This window comes from Calonectris borealis, chromosome 7 (genome assembly GCF_964195595.1).
Source record: "Calonectris borealis chromosome 7, bCalBor7.hap1.2, whole genome shotgun sequence".
In the NCBI taxonomy this organism is placed as follows: domain Eukaryota; kingdom Metazoa; phylum Chordata; class Aves; order Procellariiformes; family Procellariidae; genus Calonectris; species Calonectris borealis.
Genome location: NC_134318.1, coordinates 40,587,902 through 40,605,635, shown reverse-complemented (window position 1 = coordinate 40,605,635; position 17,734 = coordinate 40,587,902). Strand labels below are relative to the sequence as shown.

At 45.9% G+C, this 17,734-nt stretch overlaps 1 protein-coding gene across 4 annotated transcripts in view; it reads left to right on the top strand.

Moving 5' to 3' along the window:
- The window catches only part of CTBP2 (C-terminal binding protein 2), a 150,396-nt gene that overhangs the window by 85,139 nt on the left and 47,523 nt on the right, over positions 1–17,734 (top strand). The window contains exon 1 of one of the 4 annotated variants that reach the window (XM_075155263.1): positions 15,346–17,099. The exons of the other annotated variants lie outside the window; for them this stretch is intronic. Within the exon in view, the coding sequence (XP_075011364.1) occupies positions 15,404–17,099 (1,696 nt within the window). The 5' untranslated portion in view covers positions 15,346–15,403. Of the gene's footprint in view, positions 1–15,345; positions 17,100–17,734 lie in introns of those variants that run through there. 4 annotated transcript variants of the gene reach the window in all.

Sequence of the window (17,734 nt, the reverse complement as noted above, 5' to 3'; positions counted from 1 at the left end):
AGTCTTTTCTAATCTGTAAATGTGCAGAAGACATAACTTTTTAAAGTATACTCTGTCATTTGCCACTTGTTTTGTGATTTGATTGAAATGATGGGATTCACTGTTGTAAGACACTGTTGTGTTGTATTTGTAAGCAACAGATTAGGACTGACTGTAAGCAATGTTGTAAAAATTACCTTGAAAAATGCAAAAAGGTTAAGATTTTCCAAAATACTAGACTTGTAGCCCAGCAGTATACTATACTGGCATCTCTGATGGCTATTTTTTATTACAGGCTCCTAATCTTGGATTATAGCATAGTAAAGCACTGAAGAGGGGCCATTCCACCTGCTGTGAAAACACACTTTGAAAAAAATGAGCATTTCTGTTTGTTTGTCTTGAAAGGTATATGGAATAATCGGTGAAAGATGATGAGAAATTAGGGAACTACTTCAGCAGAGTGATGAGAGGAGTCTTTGCTAACAGAATGGTGTTCAGTGAGAAGAATCCCCAGGCAACGCTACAGGCTTGGGGCAGAGTGGCTGGAAAGCTGCCCGGAGGAAAAGGACCTGGGGGTGCTGGTTGACAGCCGGCTGAACATGAGCCGGCAGCGTGCCCAGGTGGCCAAGAAGGCCAACGGCATCCTGGCCTGTATCAGAACTGGTGTGGCCAGCAGGAGCAGGGAGGTGATCGTGCCCCTGTACTGGGCACTGGTGAGGCCGCACCTCGAATCCTGTGTTCAGTTCTGGGCCCCTCACTACAAGAAGGACATGGAGGTGCTGGAGCGTGTCCAGAGGAGGGCAACGAAGCTGGTGAAGGGCCTGGAGCACAAGTCTGATGGGGAGCGGCTGAGGGACCTGGGGGTGTTTAGCCTGGAGAAGAGGAGGCTGAGGGGAGACCTCATCGCGCTCTACAACTCCCTGAAAGGAGGTTGTAGCGAGGTGGGGGTTGGTCTCTTCTCCCAAGTAACAAGCGATAGGACAAGAGAAAATGGCCTCAAGTTGCACCAGGGGAGGTTTAAAGTGGACATTAGGAAAAATTCCTTTACTGAGTGGTCAAATCTTGGAACAGGCTGCCCAGGGAAGTGGTGGAGTCCCCATCCCTGGAAGTATTTAAAAGACGTGTAGATGAGGTGCTTAGGGACATGGTGTAGTGGGCGTGGTGGTGTTGGGTTGACGGTTGGACTCGATGATCTTGGAGGTCTTTTCCAACCTTAATGATTCTATGAATCTCTACTGCTCCATCAAGCCGAGTGCATCGTGGTCCAAAGAAGTTGCTTTTAATGAGTTCCTGCTCTGTGGAAGCACTTGTGCAGCCTTTCTCTTTAAACAAGTGGACGGGATACAAAGCTATATTTACCTGATGAAAAGCTAAATGTTTTGTAGTACGTAGGTGGATTTCTGAGCTTTTTATGAAGTTGCATATAATGTACCATCCCTTTTACTATTCACAACACAAACCCTTGGAGAGTTTGCTGGGAACAGACTTTATTCCACAGAGCAGGATAGTGGCAGGTCTGGAGGTGAAATATCCTCGGGCTTCACGTTGTAATCACTATCCATACTGCCAAACGATAATACTTAACGGTTCTATTCTTCATTGTACTGCGTGAACTGCAACTGAAGGATTCTTCTTCATATGGGCTTACTAAAAACATAACTAGTCACATGTTGAGGAAAATAGCTTACAAACTGCCGCAGTATTAAAAGAGTATATTAAGAAGCTGCAGTGTTTGTATTACTCTGTTAAACGTGCATCTGGCATGGTAAAATAATCCAAGCCATACAAGGGGGTGGTATCTTTGAAAACGCCGGTTCATAGCCTTTATGGGCAGGTTTATGAGTCTTCCAGGAAGAGAAGCAGTTCAGTCTCATTGCATTACTCAGCTTGACCAGTTCCTCTGTTTTTTTTAATATATAGTTATGACACCTTTGTATGACAGTGTTACTGTTTCCTGTAAGCAGGCTGTTCTGAAGAGGTGAGCTGTTTGCACCAGGTAATGGATTTTGCTCTGTAGAAAAATAGAGGTGGGATAAAGGGTGCAGACTTGAGGGGATAAAGAAATTTTATAAAGACATTTAGAGCAGTCTGTTAAGAATTAAGTGGGTTTGTGATGCCCGTCCGAATGAAGCTGTTGGAGTGTGCTCACAGTGATTTTGGCTTACCCGTTTCTTTCTTTTCTGGTTGTCCCAGAGAGTTTGGGTGCCGATGCTGTAATTGGATCCATGTGGGTGGAAAGATGTATCCAGTGAATGGCTGGAGCTATTGAAAATAATATATGCAGAGTGGTTTACATAATTCCTGTTTGTGGAATTGTGTCTAATTACGTAGCGGATCAAAATATGCTTTAGAGGTGGAGCTGCTGGTGCTGTGTTTAGTTAGACTTGTCCAGCACCCCCTAGTTCAGATCCTGTTCCCATTAGCTTGTAGTTTTGCCACATTTTAAATTTGTTTGAGCTGAAATTTTCCATTCCATGATGAGTTTTTACCTCGGGGTGAATTAAAAAAAAAAGTTCCAGCAAAAATTGTGGAGCCATGTCTGAGTGGGAGATGGAGAGGGATGTTGTTTTTGCTGTGTTTGAAACAAAGCAGAGCCGTGATCCTGCAGCCGCGGTACCCGCCTGCTCTGTTTCGGGTAAAAAGGGTCTGAATTTTGCAGCAGAGTTGCTGTGGTGTCAGGAGCGTGCCTGGTATTGTTCCCAAATTTGGGGCAATTTCTCAGCCTTTGAAAGAAATGAAGTGAGCGCATCTAACGCAGCTGAAGGTCGTGTTGTGTCCTCTGTAACGCAACCCTGGGCACAGGGGTGGCGGGTGCGAGGCAGGGACCTCTGCCTGAGCACAGGCGTGCGAAGGGGGAGCAGCAGGGCTAGGTGAATATGAGCGCAGTGGAGCAAGGAGGCAGGACAGAGCCTGCACGAGGAAGGTGAGAGCAGGAGCTCAGACAACTGGCCCTCAAACTTAGGTGCTGCGAGAAATAAGGTTACCCTTCTATCCTTCATGACTGCCCTGACTTTAATTGGTTATGATGGTCTCCAATCGCATGATCCTACAGTTAAGTGTGTTATTTCTCCTTGGCTTGTAAGACTGGCAGTTTCCTCCTGCTCTTCCTCAGTGCTCCCAGCCTCCTCTGCCTCCCTCTGTGCAGCAGAAAGTGAGTGAAGCTCCAGGTTGAGGAGAAACCTTGGCAGGCCCTGTGTGATATTGCTGATACGCTGTTTTCCTTGCTGTTTTGCTGAAGGGAAGGTTCAGCCGCAGAATCCGGCCACGGACGGTTGTGTCCCTGCCTGCGCAGCGCCCTGGTCAAGGTGGCTTGTTGCAGTGTGCGACTCTCACAGCAGCGACTTCAAACCGTCAGCAGCAGTAACCCTCAGGGCAGAAGCTCACCTGCCTTTCATTTAGGAAACAACAACAGAGAGATATTAGGTGTAATTTTTTCTGTGCTACCTGTGGCAGAACAAGGTGTTCGGCAGTGCCTCCAAGAAACCACTAGCTCAGAAGACAGCAGCACTCGTGGTGTGTGGCATCCATCATTCCCGCAAGGCTCTGGTGCTCGCATGAGGCATTCCCATGCAAGGAAATAACTTGAAGCATCACTTCTGTTGCCCAGCCTGCTGCTTGCTCAGCTGTTCTTTATCCTGTGCTTCTGTGAATATGGTTAAAAAACTATTAAATAATACCGGGAGCTAGACAGGGAGTGAGGAGCAGCCCTCCCCAGTTGCTGGCAGTGTTTTCAGGAACAGCCTGGCTGGGAAGCCAGAGGAAAAGCTGCTATGGCAGCGTGCGAGATTGCGTTGTCGTTTCCTCATGAAGTGTAGAAACTTAACAGGGGCACGGCAGTAGCGGTGGCACATCCAGCATACAGGATGGCAGTGTGCAAAACATGGGTTTCCCAACCCCACTGAATTCCTCTCTGATGATCCCATGTGCTGCCTCTGCTCCATACCATTGCAACTGCGCTACCCTGCTGCCTTCAACACCAGTGCCATGAAATTTTAATGCCTGGCTTTATAGGTTAAAGTTTGCACTGACATTTATGAGTCAGTTAAGCTTTCAACACATGCCCTGAAAATGGCAGCCCTGAGATGAACAAGAAGCAAAGAGAAAAAATAATTGCATGGGCAAGTGAGCCCGGAAATTTTCTGATAGAGTTTATGCTTTGGGATTTGTCATTATCCAGTAGGAAATCATGTCCTTACGCATCAGTTTGTGCCACCAAAGCTGTCTGTACTTTGCAAAATAGCAGAACTGTTTGCAGTGCCAAACAAGCCATTCATATTCTTTGTTTTCTTTCAGGTCCTTTAATATGTCTAATGGCCGATAAATGCCAGCACAGTCACATAATACTTTTCAGTGCTTAATGCATGAGTCTCTCGGCTTTTTGACGTATTGACTTATATTCTGAGTGGCACCCTAGTGTCCTCTTTGGATGAGGCTTCTCTGGTGCTACCCATAATTCATATTTCCTTTAGGAATTCCTCGAGTATTTACATTCCAGTCACTATAATATCTATGTGTGTCCTTGACCCTCCACATCCTCTCCTTTATCAGTGGGAGTAGAGCACCATCACGGATACTGGTGGCTGTTGGATATCCTTTGACGCTATAGTAGTCTTGAAAAGCTTGAATAAGCACCTTCCCATGATACACTGGCCAGTTGGGATGCTGGTTTTCTCTCCGTTCTCATGTTTCCCCATTGATTTTGTGGCCATTCAAAGGAAAGGAACAGGAGCACTTGAGTGACGTACTTGCATTTTCAGGCTGAAGCAGGAAACTCAAGATGAACTAGGAAACGCCTTTGTTCCTCCAGCAGCCAGTTCGGTTGATTGCTCGTTACTTGTTTGTTTGTGGTGGTGTCTGCTGTTTGCTGGATTTTGACCAAGCCCTCATTAAGGAGGGTGTCTGCTCTGAAGAGTTCACAGCATGGGGCACCTGGTGGTTAAAAAAAGTACATATGATCTGAAAAGGAGCGGACGTCAGCAGCTGCTGCTCGGAGCAAAATCCACGCGTCCTGCAGCAGTCGGGAGACAACGTGGCCCTAGTGCTGCACCTCCACGCGTATGTCTGGTAATTGCTCCGAATTACTGAGTTGGGGAACTCTCCCAGCTGCAGTTGCTGAACCATCCACAAACAACCCAACAACCAAAAATGCGGAGAATTTTCTGCTGGGTCTGGGTTTCCTGCTGAATGTGCAGCAGGAGGCGGGGAGGGTGCTGGGGAGCACGATGTGAGCGGAGCGGGGAGCGGGGGAGGTGGGAGAAGGGTGGGAGCCTAAAGCTGGCTCATTTTTTTGCAAAGGTAGGAAGGGGTCTATGAAACGGGGGAGGGAATTTGGGGAAGGAAAGGATGGTTTCATCCTCAACAAAGTTATCTCAGCCGTGGCTGCACAAGGGTGTCATTTCAAGGGTGGACAGAAATTCTGTATTCCGCATTTCCGCCTGTGATGGTAGTCAATGCAAACCATATCCAGTAATATTTGAATAAATATACTATGTAATACTAAGTATTCCGGTAAATACAAACCTGGATTTATGGCAGGGATGCTTTTTACCTGCTCTTTATTTCAGTTTCTCATCCATAAAAGTGGTCTTAATATTCACACTGTCAATTATTGCTTGTGGTGCACTTCCTTATCGTTAAAATCTTATCGTTGAAAAAAGCAACCAAACAATCCTCAATAGAAGTGCCCCTGAAGAACTGTAACAGTTCTGGCTTTTCAGCAGTATTTGAACAGTGTGTCCTTGTAGTCTGGGCTCACACACCACTAACAGCAGAATATGGAATAGGTTCTCATTCAGCAGCTACAGTCCATTCGTGCTAAAAAATAGAGGAACCTTGCTCGTGGAAGCAGATGGGAAAATGTACTTAAAAACTAGAAGTCAAAATGAAAGTTCTACAAGCAACCTGAATTCTGGCGTCCTCTCATTTTGCAGGCTTTAGTGTTTTGTTAACATGGTATTGTCTAGGAAATAATCAGTTATAAGACATTCTGGTACATGTAATGCCAGAAAATTAATTGCTTCAATGCTCAGCATCTCTCTTCCAGACCATTGCATGTCTGAGGGTCTCAGGAGTGACTGGGCAACTCTGGAAAGTGGCTGCCTCCAATTCTTGCTTCTTTGTGTAACGTAACAGTGGCCAAAATGAGTACGTTTGATATTTGGGTGGAGGAATTTTCTTCCATTCTTGCAAATTTGAATGCCAAGTAGCATCTGATAATAGTTATTTTTACTGCTTAGGAATAGAATCATCTTATCTCAGGAAATTCTTATCACCACTAGTCATTTGATGAGAAACAATGAGTTAAAGATGATATCAAGTGTGGAAGAAACTGTTTGTCCTGAGTAAAAGTGACTTATTTAGAATAAACAGAAACCTTTTTTTTTCTAGTGGATTTGAGTTTCTTTGTTCCATGAATATAAAGCACAGTACAAGGATTCCCCCCCCACAATAAAGCTTTTTGTACTTTTTTTTTAAGTTTCCACCTCAAAGCACATAAACTATCAGGCTTTTAAGGAAGGGTTGCTTACCACATTTCGCCTAGAGAAAAGGCAGAGATAGCTTGTCAGATCCTCTGTCGTTGCACCCTGTGCTGATTTATGCGAACTGAAGATCTGTCTTGCTGCTCCTAATGTTTGGCTCTTCTGAGAGTCCATATGAAGTTCTTAGGCCTGTATGGAGGTTTCAAAAAATCACTTCAAATTCATACAAAAGCTGGATTACACCTTGTTTTACCAATGTGGGCAATGAAAAGTATGCCATCCAGCAGTGCTCTTAATTACCCGTTCACTGATAGAGACATAGCAGGTTTGGGAATTACTTGTCATTAATAAGTTCTGTTGAAATTTTAAGATTTTTTTTAAAAATTGGATAGAATCCTGTGGATGAAGAAAGTTCAAGCAACCTCAGTGGGCTCACAGACATTATTCAAGGTTATTGACCTCGTTCCATGATTTTTAACTCTTTTGCTGTGCTGAATCAAGAACTCTCTCTATTTTTAAGTGGACATCATCTGCTTTGTGACGGAGGTACTGTGCAGCTTGTATCTACAGGTATGCTGTTGTCCTTACAGCATGAAGGCGTAGGCTCCTCCAATAGTCTTCCAGCTCTGTGTAGATTTTTTTTCTATACATTCACTTATATGCAGTCTGTCTCCTGTGACATGCCATAGGGGGATATGCATGACAAGATGTAGGACTTGAGCCAGATACGAAGCCAGCCTGACAAAATCCCCCAGGCATCCAGTAAAGAGTAAGACACATTTAGATAAGGTTACAGACAAAAATTTCATTAATTTGGTATGCAACTTCTTTGTAATAGATATGTGACTCAAGCTGTTGCAAGAAGGAGAGCTCCCCTTTCCCTGAGACTTGAGTGCTATATGCACAGAAATAGGAAAAAATACTTCTGTTGTGTTCTCCTTGCGTTTAAGCCCACATTTATGGTAATTTAATAAGTGTCTAACTCTTAATTCTGCCTTGTATTTTTCCATTTTCCCCAGCCTTAAGACAAGGTTCCATGTAACAGGCTTTAATAACTTCATGTCGTTAATTAAGAAACAATTACAGCTGATGACTTCAATACCATCAACTTCATTTTCATCCTTACCACATTTCCCATTTAAATTAACTGTTTTATGAATTAACGTTTTGTCATCATATCTGGGTTTTTTCTCCTTACTGTAAATCCTCCCCCACATTTAAAGATTGCTCAGAAAAATGATAATAGCCCCAGAATATGCAACGAGAAGCCGTGTTAAGGGGTTGTTGGAGCAGTGGCCTTGGGGCAACCCTGTTGCCTATTCCCGAGCTCCGGAGTCTGGGACCGCTGCAGAAGCCACCTCCAGCATCCAGGGGGTGGAAGCTGGCTGCTTTACCTCTTCAAATATGTGATGGGAAATGATCAGTTCTTGGGGACAGATGAGAACAGGATGGATTTTTCTTCAAAATACCAGAAAAAACTCGTATCTAACACCTAAGTTAGAATCCTTCAAGGACTGACAACGTTTGGTTTGGACCAGACCTGTAGGTTTGATTCTGATTCTACTGAATATTTATTAGTAAATATTTTGACAGGAGTAGGACATCTGGCTATACTAAAATAAAGCTGCAGAGAAACACATTACACAACTTTTCTTTTATATTTTTTGGTATCCACAAACAGATGTAATGGATCAAAGTGCCAAAACAGTGAAGGTTTTCATTACGTCTTTTGTATCTCAGAGCTTTCTTCAAAGAGCAAGTTTTCTAGAGTTGATTGTGCATTTTTGTTGCCTTAAAATTAAACGACATTGATCATTTCTTACTGACACTTTTATATAGCCCATTAGCTTAACACTATTAATTTGTTTTGTCTTTTTTTAGATTGTCTTTTTAATATTTTTTTAAAAAAACACTCTCTGCTGCCATCTAGCACCTCAAAACTTGTTAATAAGCAGCTTCAGTTCACAAAATAGCCTATATTCTAGACTGACGCTCATTTTTGAGAGAAAATAGTGTTGCTGCCTGCTAATGATAACAGGTATTTGACTGAATCAGGAAATGAACCTAAGCAAGGGACGTGAGGCTGGCTGCTTTGGCCTCAAGGTCACCCCCATCAGGGAGCGGCCACCCCCCGTGGCCTTCCCCATGGATGGTGAGGGACCACGGTAAGACATACCTGCAGATGTGGTCCCTCCACATTTGATACTGGATTTGATCATTGCAATACAATAATACAATATATCAATCTTTTAAAAAAGCAATGCATAAATATTTTTTAGCTAACATAGTATTTCCTCCTTTTTTGTTTTGGTTTTTATATGCATTGGGTCTGCAAGTGAAGTGTTTCAAGCTCTTGGCATCATCAGGGGAAGCAAGGCAGAGAGACACCCTGAACCCCAGCCTGTTTATCTCCTCAGGACCGTGTTACAATCTAGTAATTAATTATTTTTTATGCAAAGCCCAGACATGCATGGCAGAGTTCAGAATTATAATATATATTCATTTAACAATGGATTTCTCTACTGCTTTCTGGGACAGATATAATTCCCGTGCTTTTCATTACACGTGCTATTTAATCTTGATCCTGAATTCTTATTAAAAATGATGAGATTTGACCTCAAGGTCTAATACCCAGTTTTGGAGACAAGGTGCTTGATGTGATTTCTAGAGGATTATTTTTAAGAGCATTCGTAGATTAGATCTTTGCGGATAGTTGAGGGATGTGCCCAATGAACCTTGTCTACTGGCTTTTAGACTGCCGTTCAGCATCCAGATTGATTTTTATTTTGTAGTCCTTGAAACTGTGTACTTTTGTGGTGTAGGGATACATCTGATATTTTTATTATCCCTTTGTTGATGCAGGAATGTGACAATGCCGTTTCTGCTAACTTTTATTGGAGTCTCCCCATACTTGAAGGCAAAATTGTTTCTGTTTGAAATTTCAAGAGCTTGTAGGGCTCATTCCAGTGGCTCAAAGTGTGTTTTACAGCTGGGGTTCTTGTTTTTAACTGGGAGTTAGTTATTTTAGATGATTGCTGGCTTCCTGCATTTGTTACCTGCAAATCGATTTTCATCCCGGACGGCAAATAACCAGGGCTTTGCCAGGCGAGCAGGATAACATGAGGTGACAAGTTACCGCATGCTCATTGGGGTGCTTCTGTGCGTACCCTTATTCTGTGATAAATACAAGGCAACTGGAGGTAGGGTACCTTTCAATGAAAGATGGGTGAAATGCCTCCAGCCGGAGAGTTGTTGGGATGTGGCAGTGATTTGAGACGTGGTGCTGGCTGGCTGGGAGGGTGGGAAAGAGCCTTTCTCCTACACCAGACTCCTTCCGAGCAGATATAAGCACAGAAAAGCAGCAGAGAGGCAAGAGGTCAGGTCTGCGGTGATCAAGTAAAAGGTCACTGTAGTTGCACTATGTGAAATGCTGCCGTGCGCCTTCTCAGCACGACACCAGCTGGTGTGAGTGGAAGAGGCTTCGCATCCTCTCTCGTCATGTTGGTGTGTGGGGTTTGGGGGGATTCTTGGGAAATTACTCAGAACGGCACTGCAATAGTGTGTCATCGGTTTTGAGAGTAAACGTCTGTTTTATTTGGCATGGGAGGTAGGCTCCTTTGCTGTGCCTCCACATTTATTTAGGTACGATATTGACCTTTTATTTTCCATATGCATGGGCCCATTTGTATGTAGCCAGTGGGAACAGCAATTGAACCCAGTTACAGATTCCAGTTTGTGCGTAACATTTAGAGGCAGCGTGTGCTAGTGCATTCCTGTAAGTTGTAATGCATGTAAGCCAACGGTTACGGCACATTTCTATCCCAGCGCCAGGGGGGTTGAGTTACAAATGGACGTAAGCTTTTGGTTTTTGCTTTAAAGTCATCAAAATACGGAGTTACATGAGGCAGTGATTGTTTAATAATCGGCTGATCTTAAGAGTGTTTTGTTGTAACGCACCAAGTTGGTATTTGAGAGTGTTTTGTTGAAGTTACAAAGCATCTATGCTTTTGGTTTGGAAATTAGTAAAAGCATGTGGCATGGCTTCAAGCGCTGAGTGCTTTCAGATGCTGTTCTGTTCCTTTGATTATTGAAAATGATTCCGGCACAATCCTGCTAATTTTCTCTTTGTACTCCTCTAATTTCAGGAGACTGTTAGAAAGTCCATCTAGGCAGAGCGCTTATTGCCACTGTGAGAGAGATTTTTGCAGAGCCAGATTTTAGCAAATGCAGTAATTTCCAAGGATTTGGAACATTTTCTTCCTGCTTTTCTTCTCCCTTCTTTTTTTTTTTAATTTCTGCGCACGCATGTGTATGTGTGTGTATTATTCACGGTGCATGCTATTCCTTTTCCTCTCCATAGCATCCATGGGTATACCACAGTATAGTTTAGCACCAGCTCGTTTCTGCTTCCCCGGCATCCTGCAAGCTGAACGTAGGAGGACGATGTTCGGAAGAGGCTTCCCGAGCTTTGGGGGTCATTAGGCACAATCACGCGCGGTCCTTGAAAGCCCAGGCAGTGAGGGCAGAAGCATTTATCCTACCAGTAGCTTTGCATCTTGTCACCTGAAAACATATGACAAACTGATTAATCTTACCACCATCTGGATGTGATAGGTGTATATTACTATATCCCTCTTGATGGAAGGGGAATCGGCGAGTAAGAAATTAAGCAATTTACTCACTGACAGCGGCAGAGCGAAGTATAAAGGCTGGGTGTCCTGATACCTGCTCTCTCCATTAACACGAGATGTATTTGTTCTCTAGAGGATTTTTCGCTAATGGGGGTAGGATTCCTTTGCCTTTAAAAGAGAAATAGTCTTTCCAATACTGATGCACCTTACAGTTTTTGCCAGAAATTACATTTGGCATATTCACTACATTGTTTCAGTTCTGCTCTCTCCCAGAAGGAAATAGTTGGGGAGAAAACATCAACATTTTGCTACATTAAAAATAATTTTTTCCAATAGAAACAAGATTTAAACTTGTAATTGAAAAGTATTTTACAATAATAAAAGGCAAAACTAAACCCAATCTGTACTATTTTGTTGCACAGAGTAATTTCTCCAGCAACTTGCTTTCAAAATTTGAAATGAAATGTTCTAAATCAATGTGAATTAAATTTCACATCCAACCTCCCCCAAGTCAGTGCTACAGACACCAAAAAATGTTGTTTACACAGTTGTGTCGCAGCTTTAGCATCCTGATTTCTTATCACAGGTTTTATGTGTAAACTAGGCTTTCTCCTCATGGGAAGAAAACTGCACTTTCTAGCACTGTGTAAGATACTTGTTTCATATCCACTGCGAGTTGTTTCCAGAACCAGATTTCATGCCCTCCATTTTTGAAAGTGGTGTTTAAACGATGGCCTACCTTTCTTCTACTCTGTCGCTACCTTTTTTCCAGAGCAGACTTCTTCTGTAGTTGTTGTATCATAGCAAAATTTACTGTGTATTAGAGTAACACTAAACTGAAACTCAGGGTATTATGTCAAAACTGAGCATTTTTCACATGATCTGAAATACCAGAGCATTTAATCTCTTGATCGGTCTTTTTTTTTTTTTTTTTTTTTCTTTTTTCTTTTGTGTGAGGTTTTTCCCCCCAAATACCTCTAGAATTAAAAGATAAAGGGAGAATAAATTTTCTGCCTGTCCCGCAGTCCTTCGTCTCCCCCTCATGTCAGGAATGTGGGTGCCGGTGCCTCCTCCACTCCTGAGAAGCACAGATGAGATCAGTTATGTTGGGTTGTGCCCCAGTGCCTCCACGTCCTCTCTTGGCCGTTGCTGCCTGGGTTTGAATTCAGAAATAGCTGCGGAGTTACAGGAGTTTGCATAGACGCTGCTTTTAAGGGTGCCAAAAAAAGAAAAATAAAAGACCCTTACTGCCCATCCATAAATATTTCATTCTGATCATTTCTTATTCATTTCTTGATTCACTGGGGTGTAACATTTCCTTTGCTGCCGTGGTGGCAGGGGAGGCTGCCCAGCTCCACGGCTCCTGGGCACATCTTCCCTGCCAGCTGCAGGGCTTGCAGCGGCTCTTGGTCAGCAAGAAGAGGGGCCAGCAGAGCCCGACATCTGCCCCATGGCTGCAGGGAAAAGTACAAGTCCTACAGCTCCTGGTCACCTGCAAGCGTTCACCTGTGCTTAGCTTGCAGCACAGGAATAGTTAATTTGTTCCATTGAGGTCAGTGCGTATGGGATAAATCATCCATATGCGTGAGTGTTCCCAGTGGCAGGTCTAAAGTTTCCTGGCTCCTGCGAAGCGGGTGTGAGAAGAGCACATCCTTCTGCCCGAGGGCTGCAAGGTTGTGCCCATGCAAGGGCAGGCTGGTGCAACGGCGCATGGGTGGTTTTTGGAGCCCGGCATGCGGCTGCTCCTGCAGTTGGACTGAAGGGAGTTTGGAGATGGGTCTTCTGGTCCTGCTGTCGCCCACGTGTGCACTGGAGCCAGGCAGGGCACAGCCACCAGTTACAGATCTGTTCGTTTGGGTGAGGTCTCATTTCTGTGTCCATCATGCGACCCAAGGGCTTATTAAAGCTTTTGTTTTTTCCAGAGGTAGTAAACGCTCGAAGGTCCCCTCCGACTTCCCTTGCAGTTGTTCGAGATCAGCATTTTTGAAATTTAATTTCTCTATGGAGTGTTTTTTTTCCATTGTCAACCAGGGCTTAACATGGTGGCTATGTTCATTAGTGATTTCTTAGAAGACAATGGTGGAAGATGCCCTTGATCTATAGACCAGGATTTTATTATTTTTTTCGTATACATTTTTGGTAGCTTTCTTCTGCTGCTTCAGAACAAACAAATGGCACAGATCTCACTGTATCCAGTTGGGAATACATTTTATTCTTTAGCAAAATGTTGTTGTAATAAAATGTTTTTGTTTGTTAAAATGTTCTCTGCTTTATTTATAAGCCACAAATGTGTCTTCCCATTTTGACTCTCACAAAAGAAGAAATTTTCCAATGTGCCTTAAGTTTGTTAGTTAATTCAATATGATGCCAATCAGATATTCTCTGAGAATTGCATAAATAATCTTTTGGGGCCCATGTTTTGCATGTCTGTGTAATATCCAACATAATTTTAAAGACTGTGGTTCTTGGGAATGGAATTGGAGGAGAGCATGTTCGAAGAGGATTTATAATATTTACTGCAATAAAGAAATTTAGGGATTACTCAAAGATCCTGTCAGTATTTGGGTCAGAAATATAGCCCAGAGGTATTAGTATGATAGGCAAGTATAAGCATTAGACTGTATTAGTGATTTAGCTATCGTAATAGCACAATAGTCCATCATGTGATGGCTAGTGCACTAAACATTTATTGTGGATTAGCCGGGAAAAATGCACAAGCTGTCTTGCAAACAGACTGGGGAAGGTGACTGTTACTCCTTTTATTGGGTCCGTCCTGGAAGGGGCATGTTGGAGGTGAAGAAATTTTTGATCACAGCAGAGAAAGGCAAAACCATTTCCGTCTGAATTTTTTTAATTACAAAAGGAAAATGTTGCTTCACCAGCAGTGGTTAGCAAAATAAGTAATGGTTGACCTATTCGTCTTTGAAAAGGAATAGTTGAGCATGAGCAGCATGTGATAATTTAGATACATGTTTTGGGGAGCCATTTGAATACCTCCTCTGAAAACGGTAACTATATATGGAAATCTTTATTACATTCCTAAATAACAATTTTCTGTGGTGTGATTCCATCTAAATCCTTTTGCCTACTCTAAGTGTAAAAAAACCTTAACCCATATGAATACCAAAATACCACTGGATACAAATTGAGTTTTGTCTGATGTTTTGCAGTATTTTCCCATCTCATAAACATGTAGTTTTTCCAAGGGAAGGCAGAGATAATAGGCAAAAGTCTACTATTCGTTTTTGCTTTGTAAGACCAGGCTTTATATCCTTTGATCCTCCCCTCCTTTTCCATAACCCCTGCTAGGGTCTTAAAATTATACATTCCAGATTACACCTCCACAATTTTCTGTCCTGGGATGATGAAAGGATTTGTGTATTATGATAATAATGTAAAGAATCCTTTTGGAGCCTAGTTAGTATGGCTAATTTGAAACTACAACAAAAAATGTAATTTCCAAAGCAAATTACAATATTCATAAAGTGTTAAACAGATACCTAACTAATTTCTAATCGCTCTTGTATTCTTGAGTATCTTGCATTGGCCATTTTTTAGGCCTGCCTGCTTGCTCCCATTTAATTTGTCCTTAGCTGTGTGCAGTGGATTAGCATTTCATCAGGGTGGATTAAGATTGAGCTGACACTGAAGCTTTCTTTTTTATTTTTACATGCGCGTGTGTGGGGACGAGCAAATATGTGCACGTTTCGTTATCTTGGTGCTGATTCCTGGTGGGTGCTGGTGCGGACGGGAGCCCTGAGCTGACGAGGAAGGAGACAACTGAAACGGATGAAATGCGTGTTGAAAAACCCAACGCGCAAAAAAAAAAAAAAATCATTCCCCGGGGAGAAATTGCATTGAGGTTGCTGGCTGGGCCGGCACAGGAGATTTCATCGGGCTAAAATGATGTCACATGGAGCGAGGGCTTTAGCGGTTTTATTTAGCTCCTAATCCCCACACACTGCTCGGCCAGTTGTCCATGTGCGCACGCCGTCCCCAGCGGCAGAGGATAAAGCATCTGGGCTGAGCGCGGCCGCCCTCTTTTGTGGCTGCACTGCATGGGAAGGGTCTCTCCCTCCGCCGACCTGGAGCGAGAGCGGGCGGCAGCGGCCGCTGCGAGCTTTGCCTACTAAGGTTTCAAAGAATTAATAATTCAGGCGACACTTTGAAAGGTAAAACCACCGGTCGGTGGTTTCTGAAGTCCCGGGAGGGCTCAGACGGAACACGGTCTGGTTTTGATGCGTGCCGGAGGAGCGCTGAGAAGGAAGGCGCCTCCTCTTCTCCGTTTCGGCGGGAGCAAGTGGCCTCGTGGCGATGCCCATCCCCAGCAAGCACCCCAACATCGGCCGCTCGCAGAGCTGGGATGCTGCCGGCTGGTATGAAGGCAACTGGGAGAACGAGAACGCCTTCGAGTACCAAAGGCCGCCGGGCCGGAGGAGCTCCCTGACCTACGGCGGCGAGGGCGGCTGGTATGAGCCGCCGCGAGCGAATGATATCATCTTGCAGGGCGGAGTGGAGCTGAAGCAGGAGGCGTACCCGTACCAGGATGCCGCCTTCGCTCCAGGGCCCCTCAGGAAGGGCTCCGTCCCCGACTTCGCCTACTGCGACCGGCAGGCAGCCATGGCGGGCCGGGGCTCTCTGCCGCCCCAGGATTACTACAGCGACCCGTCCCTGGCAGCTAGGTCACCCAAGGACCCCCGCTGCTACCGCGACCACGTGGTGAGCAGGCCGCTGGCGAGCTACGGGGCGCCCGGCAGCCGGCTGTCCTGGGACCAGGCCCCGGCGCGCCCGCCTGCCCCGCCGGAGGCCACCCGCCTCTACAGGGACCCCAAGCTGGCCCTGGATGGGCAGCGGATGCGTGGCAGAGATGTCTCCCCGGCACGGTACAGCGCGGAGCCCCCCGGCCCGCGGTATGCGGCGGAGCCGCCCGCCTTCCCTGGCAGGCAGGCCTACGGCGACGGGGCGGAGCGGCCCCCCGAGCCGGCGGGGAGCAGGCAGGCCGCCCCCACCTGCCTGGTGGTGGACCCCACCGGCAGCGCCGGCAGCGGCTTTGGGCCAGGCCGGGAGAGCGCCGGCGCCAAGGGCCCCTACGACAGCTATGAGGTGGCGGTGGCGACCCCTTCCCACCCGCCGGTGCCCCCTGCCTTCCCCGGGCCGGAGGGGAAGAGGAGCTTCGACCCCGAGTTCGTGGCACTGCTGCGCGCGGAGGGCGTCTCAGAGAGCACCTTCGCCGCCCTGCTGCAGCAGGGCTTCGACTCTCCGAACCTGCTGGCCATGATGGAGGAGAACGACATCAAGTCTGTGGCTCCGAACTTGGGGCAGGCCCGTGTGCTCTCCCGCATCGCCCACAACTACAAGGCAGAAATGCAGCTGCAGAGGCAGGAGCGGAGGAGCGGGGCACTGCGCCCCAGGACCCGCTCCAACAGCTTCAGCCACCGCAGCGAACTGCCGGGAGACTACGGGGCGTCCCTCGGCTCAGGGCCCACCACGGATGGCCCTGCCGCCCCGCAGCCCCTGCCTCCGCTGCAGCCACTCTCCCCGAGAGGGGGAGAGATGCACCGCCGGCCGTCCAGCGCCCCGACCCAGCACCTGCTGGAGACCACTGCCTACCCTACCTCTGCGGGGGCTCCTCAGGGGCCGCACTTCCTCCCCAGTTCTGGATACAACACCCCCCTGCCTTGCAACACGCACCCACGTCCAGCCACTACCTACTCTGCTCCGGCTGGCATGCCCATGACCACGGCCAACCCTCACGCCAGCCCCAAAACAGCCTACCCCACCACCTACACCGTGCCCATGGAGCTGATGAAGAGGGAGCGGACAGCCGCAGCGTCGTCGGCGCCCAGCCCACATGGCAGCCCGCAGCTCCTCCGCCGTCCGGGAGCGCCGGGGGACAGCAGCCTGGCACCCACTGGACCCGGTTTCCCTGCTCAGCTCTCCCCGTATCCGAAGCTCAGCAGGCGCACGGGGCCCCCCGTCATCGTCTCTACCATGGCATCGCCTGAACCAAGTAATTTCCAAAGGGTCTTAGCCCATACGGTAGTTTAGAACCGCCTTGTTGTCGCCTACTTTGCTGCCCCCCCTCAAAACCACAGTCAAATATATTGGGGTTTCATGCCTAAATATTAGACACTTTCCTGTGTAGAAGAGGAGGTGATCGGGATTTCTTTGCAGGGCTGCGCTGGCTACACGGGGCTAAAGATGCTGGTTCTCATTCTGTGGCTAAATTCCAAATATTTTATTTGTTTAGCCAACTTCAGTTAAAAGTGAGCGGTACCTCAGATAATGCTTCCAGGGTTAATCTTGCCGTTCCTGTTGTTTATAGAGAACAGGAGATTAGATACTGTGCTGGCTGAGCAATTAGGACTACAGGGTTTGTTGCAGATTGACTTTTTACCGCTGTTATCAGGCACAAATGTGTTTCTCCGAGGAAATGGTTAGCATTGTTTTGACTAAATTCATCAGATAGCTAATGGTGTTATTCGAGAATCGACTTACCTTTGGCCATTACCTAAGTCTTTTCTTCTTATTATTAATTTGCTGTTTTATCAGGCATACAAAACCCTTGATTTCCTTCTAGAGATGCCTGTAAGTGAAGTGATATAGCTGTTAAAGTAATAGGTCTGTGCTTAAAACTAAAAGCCT